Here is a 5,084-nt window from a genome sequence, read left to right on the forward strand (position 1 = left end):
GCAGTGTGATGTTTAGAAGGAGTGGAAGTATAAACTATGCAATGTATGAAATGCTTTGACCTAGGTCTTTATAACTAGTGGATGGACAATGTACGAGCAGCGTGTGTTTAGAAAGAGTGGAAGTATTAACTATGCAACGTATGAAATGCTTTGACCTAGGTCCTTATAGCTGGTGGATGGAACTTACCAACATCAATACCCTACCTGACCTCCAAATCCCACACACCCAACCCCCCACCCACACCCAATCACACCACAACTCCCCCCCCCCCCTCCTTACACCCCCGTGAAAAAAAAGACCTAGTTGCTAGATACCGCAAATTCAGATATCATGCTACCTTGATTTTAGCAGCAAATTCACCGTCTTGTGAAGGAAACTTGGTATAACACCCGCGTGATGACAATCGCTACGCAACCAGAGATTCTTGACAACAAATATGGGTGCCCCCTTGGGAATATTGATTAGGGCACACGCTATAGTTAGCTTTCATTGTGCGAAAATAACGCATGTTTCTTTGCATCAATGAATATGTCTCATGACACCCATTGCAAATCTGGGACATACCCTTAATATTTGAAGGGGAAACCTCCGAGCTTTGCATATCTGATTTCTTTGGGGATGTCTTGTGTCCCCCACCAAAAAAGAAAGCACAATCCTGCTATTATCAGTCAACCTCTGCCATTGCTTCTTCCATGCTTTGTTTTTCACCCTCATTGCATAACTTTCTTCTCTTCCTCCTGCAGGTGAGCATTTGCATAGATGTTAGACATCATGACATAAGCTGCAGAAGCCTTTTCGCCCAATTGCACTGCATGTTCAAAGGCCAGTCGTCCAAGCTCCACATTACCCCACTTTCGACAAGCGCCCAACACTGTACGCCACACCACAAGATTAGGGTGGAAAGGCATCTTCTTCACCATCTCTGCCGCCTCATCTAAGCGGCCTGCACGGCTAAGGAGATCAATCATGCTAATGTGGTGCTCAATAGTTGGAGTGATGCCATAGTCTTTGCCCATGGCCTCAAAGTACTTCTGGCCCTTATCCACCAGACCTGTGTGACTGCATACAGAAAGAACAATAGCGAATGTGACCCCATTTGGCTTTATCCCTTCTTGTCTCATTCTCTCAAGCATAGGAAACACAATTTCACTTTCTCCGTGCTGGACATATGCTGCCATGAGTGCAGTCCATGAGACTACATTTCGAACTGGCAGCTTGTTGAACAATTCCTCTGCTTCTGCAAGCGAGCCACATTTGGCATACATATCCACCAAGGTGTTACCTGCAGCAAGATCTCTTTCCACCCCCTTTCTGGCTATCTCATTGTGTATTTCTCGGCCCTTGTTTAGGGCTCCTATGCTGCCACAAGCTTTCAGGGCACAAACAAATGTAACGGCGTCTGGAGAGAGACCCTCCAGTAGCATCTCTTCAAAACAGTCCAGTGCTTTCTGACAAAGCCCCTGCTCGGTATATCCTGCAATTAGTGCAGTCCACGAGACTATGGCTCGAACTGGCAGCTTGTCGAACGCTTCCCATGCTTCTGCAAGTGAGCCACATTTGGCATACATATCCACCAAGGTGTTGCCAACAACAAGCTCTCTTTCCAGCCCGTTTCGCAATATCTCCGTGTGCGTTTCTCGGCCCTTGTCTATGGCTCCTATGCAGCCACAAGCTTTCAAGCCGCAAACAAATGCGGCAGCATCCAAAGACAGACCCTCCAATTGCATCTCTTCGAGACATTTCAGCGCTTCCATACCAAGTCCATGGTTGGCATATGCTGTGATTAGTACATTCCACGAGACCTTGTTTCGAACTGGTAGCTTGTCAAATGCTTCCCGTGCTTCTGCAAGCAAGCTACACTTGGCATACATATCCACCAAGGTGCTTCCAACAACAGGATCTCTTTCCAACTCCTTTCTAGAAATCTCAGCATGTATTTCTCGGCCTTTGTCTATCGCTCTTATGCTGCCGCAAGCTTTCAAGCTGCAAACAAATGTGACAGCATCTGGAGAGAGATCCTCCAGTCTGATCTGTTTGAGACACTCCAGCACTACCTCACTGCGACCCTGCTCAGCATACCCTGCCATAAGTGCATTCCACGAGACTACGTCTCGAACTGGCATCTTGTCAAATACTTCCCTTGCTTCTGCAAGCAAGCCACATTTGGCATACATATCCACCAACATGTTGCCAACAGAAAGATGTCCTTCCAGGTTGTTTCTAAAAATCTCGGCATGTATCTCTCGGCCCTTGTCTATGGCTCCTATGCTGGCACAAGCTTTCAAGCTGCAAACAAATGTTACAGTATTTGGAGAAAGACCCTCCAGTTGCATCTTTTCGAAAAAGTTCAGTGCTTCCTCACCAAGCCCATGCTCAGCATATCCTGCGATCAGTGCTGTCCATGAGACTACATCTCGACCTGGCAGCTTATCAAGAGCTTCCTCTGCTTTTGCAAGCAAGCCACATTTGGCATACATATCCACCAAGGTGTTGCCAACAAAAAGATCTCTCTCCAGCCCCTTTCTGGAAATCTCTGCATGTATTTCTTGGCCTCTTTCTGCATCTTTCAGCCTAGCACAAGCCTTCAGTACGGCCACAAAAGTATACTTGTTAGGGTGTATAAAATCCTCTTGCATTTTTTGGTAGAGGTTGAGGGCATGCTTTGAATCCCCACATTCAATGTAACCCCTGATAAGACAAGTCCAAGAATACACATTCCGATCAACCAACTTATTAAAAACCTGCTGAGCATCGCACATGCTTCCAGCTTGGACAAACATTGGGACGAGGTAGTTCCCAAGAGATCTATGATCCTCCAGCCCACTTTTGCACATGCAGACATACAAGCGCTTGGTACACGCTAGACTTTTATTTGTTCTGCACTTATGCAAGATGCATGTGAGATTCTCAACTGACAGCAGTTGGGGCATCCGTTCCATAGACGTGAGTGCCTCCTCTAAGGTGAGTGTTTCCCAAGTACTGTCCTCGCACAGCTCTTGTACTCTAGATACATTGACCCTTACTCCAGCCATGAAGCGGGTCTTGCCACGCCCCTCTACCAAGCCACGGGCTTGAGCCTGACCAATAGATGCTTTGGGACTTGTCTCAAGCCAACCTGGATTGTACCAGCCGTCTATCCTTAGCGACTGCTTAGTAATGTCATGTTTAATATCTAGGGGTCTTGAGTTTGTCTGTTGTTAAGAATCACAAGAGATTCGTCAGACTAGCCAATCTGCAGCTTTACCTGTGCAAATTATTATTCAGTTCAAACTCGTCGCACACTTACTTTGCTCTCTCGGTTGTCCCATGCGGGATCCGTGAAGTATTCCTTACATACGGGCTCGGTACCTGACCTATCTGCAAAGTCTGGCCACAACAAAAGCCAATTGCCAGAAGTTGGTGTTGCCAAAACTTTTTTCCCGATCGGTGAAAGTAAGGAGAGCCCTACTTATACGGTTTTATGCCTTGGATCATCTAAGCAGAGCCGGTTTTATAATGGGTTACGCAGAAAAAACTTAGCAGAGTTTTCTCAATTTCAAAACAATAAATCACGGCAGTACCTGAACGCGAGCATGCCTCCACCACCACTCCATTGTCCTCGGGGGCAACCATTGGGCTTGACTGCATGAGCATCATCGCAAGTCCCCAGCATAGATCTGCACCCGATCAACCCGATTCTCCCAAAATACTTGTCAATATGTTGGTAGCATGCACTGGGCATTTTTCAATTGGTACCAATGCACGTGATAGTGCTTTGAGGACGTTGTCAAATCTCGGAGGGTCTCCCTCCATTCACGAGGGTTGATTGAAAGATGGGTGGCCATCTACCCCCCCCCACACACACACACACACACGAGAAGGAAGGCGCTCGGCAAATAGATCGGGCGCATGAGAGGTTTCCGATTGCAATCCGTCACGACTCAAATTACTCCCTTTGCATCCTCCTTGCCTCCTTCTTTCGCATGCAGGATGATAGCATGGCTCACGGAGGGCGCCACCCTTTTCCATCCTGGTGAGGCAGAGCTTCTTGCTAGCCTTGCGAGGTGGTGATTATTCCACTTTGTTCCTCACCTGTCCATATCATTCGAGGACATCCTCTACTCTGCCTAGGTTGGTTGACATAATCATATTCAGGCCTATGGCTGCTACCCTCCGAAGGTCTGTTTACATTTACAGGTTTTTCCACTTCCGCACAGTCTCCCTATCACGTTCCAAGTGTGTTCTCTCATTATATAATGCGGTTCCAGCTATGACATCCGTAACAACATGTACCATCTCCAAAGGCCTGCTTGCTTTGCCCTCTCTCTCTCTCTCTCTCTCTCTCTCTCTCTTTGTGTTGTATGAGGTGGTAGTAGATGGGCCATAGCCTATGTGTTGTCCTCATCATAGGCATGTTGCTTTGCACTTTGGATGATAGCATTGCACATATCAGTGACATCAGCATCATACAAGGATATCTTGGTTTTGAAACCTTCTCCGGCTAGCCAACTATGGTGTTTGGTTTCCAATAGATTTACAGTCGGTGTTGGGGATTGAGCCAGGGCTTTGGATTACCTGTGAACAATGTAAACTACGATTAATAGTATGCTTAAGCTTTAGTAACAAATCATCAAATAGATCATACAAACATTGCATCTCATACCATTCCTTCGAAATTTCCCCAGTGGTGAATCCTAACTCCCCACCAACTTAGCTAGCTCTCCATGTAATGTAGTTATTTGTTTAAAATATTTCCTCGCCTCCAAAATGCTTGTATCTCTTCAAATAGATACATGACTACTTGTATGTGTCATCAACCGGGTCAATGTTGCATCATGGGGCATCACATAGTGGGCCATACTCTTACACATCCTAACACACATGGCTATTGTCTTGCAAAAATGACACCTCAAGGATCCTCTATCCTTGCCGATAGCTAGCAAGCCAATGGCACACTTCCTTCTCAAATCCCATCAGACCTTCGAAGAGCACATCATTCTTCATCCTAGTATTCAGAAGTTTGGGGTATGATGGGTTGTGATGTTTGAACACACTTGCACATGAACTCTTGCGAACCATGCCCTCAAATGCAATATTGCAAGTT

The 5,084-nt window shown here is 46.3% G+C and overlaps 1 protein-coding gene across 1 annotated transcript; it reads right to left on the reverse strand.

Annotated features, from left to right (window-relative positions):
- Positions 1-395: 395 nt before the first annotated feature.
- On the reverse strand, positions 396-4,094 carry LOC147882608 (pentatricopeptide repeat-containing protein At2g33680-like). The gene is made up of 3 exons (XM_087400162.1): positions 3,562-4,094; positions 3,288-3,367; positions 396-3,192 (listed from the first exon to the last, which is right to left on the reverse strand). Exons 1-3 carry the CDS (start codon positions 3,635-3,637, stop codon positions 712-714), a joined length of 2,637 nt encoding a protein of 878 aa, XP_087256288.1. The 5' UTR covers positions 3,638-4,094; the 3' UTR covers positions 396-711.
- Positions 4,095-5,084: the final 990 nt, after the last annotated feature.

This window comes from Dipteris shenzhenensis, chromosome 29 (genome assembly GCF_047967505.1).
Source record: "Dipteris shenzhenensis isolate YYH24624 ecotype China chromosome 29, Dip_SZ_1.0, whole genome shotgun sequence".
In the NCBI taxonomy this organism is placed as follows: domain Eukaryota; kingdom Viridiplantae; phylum Streptophyta; class Polypodiopsida; order Gleicheniales; family Dipteridaceae; genus Dipteris; species Dipteris shenzhenensis.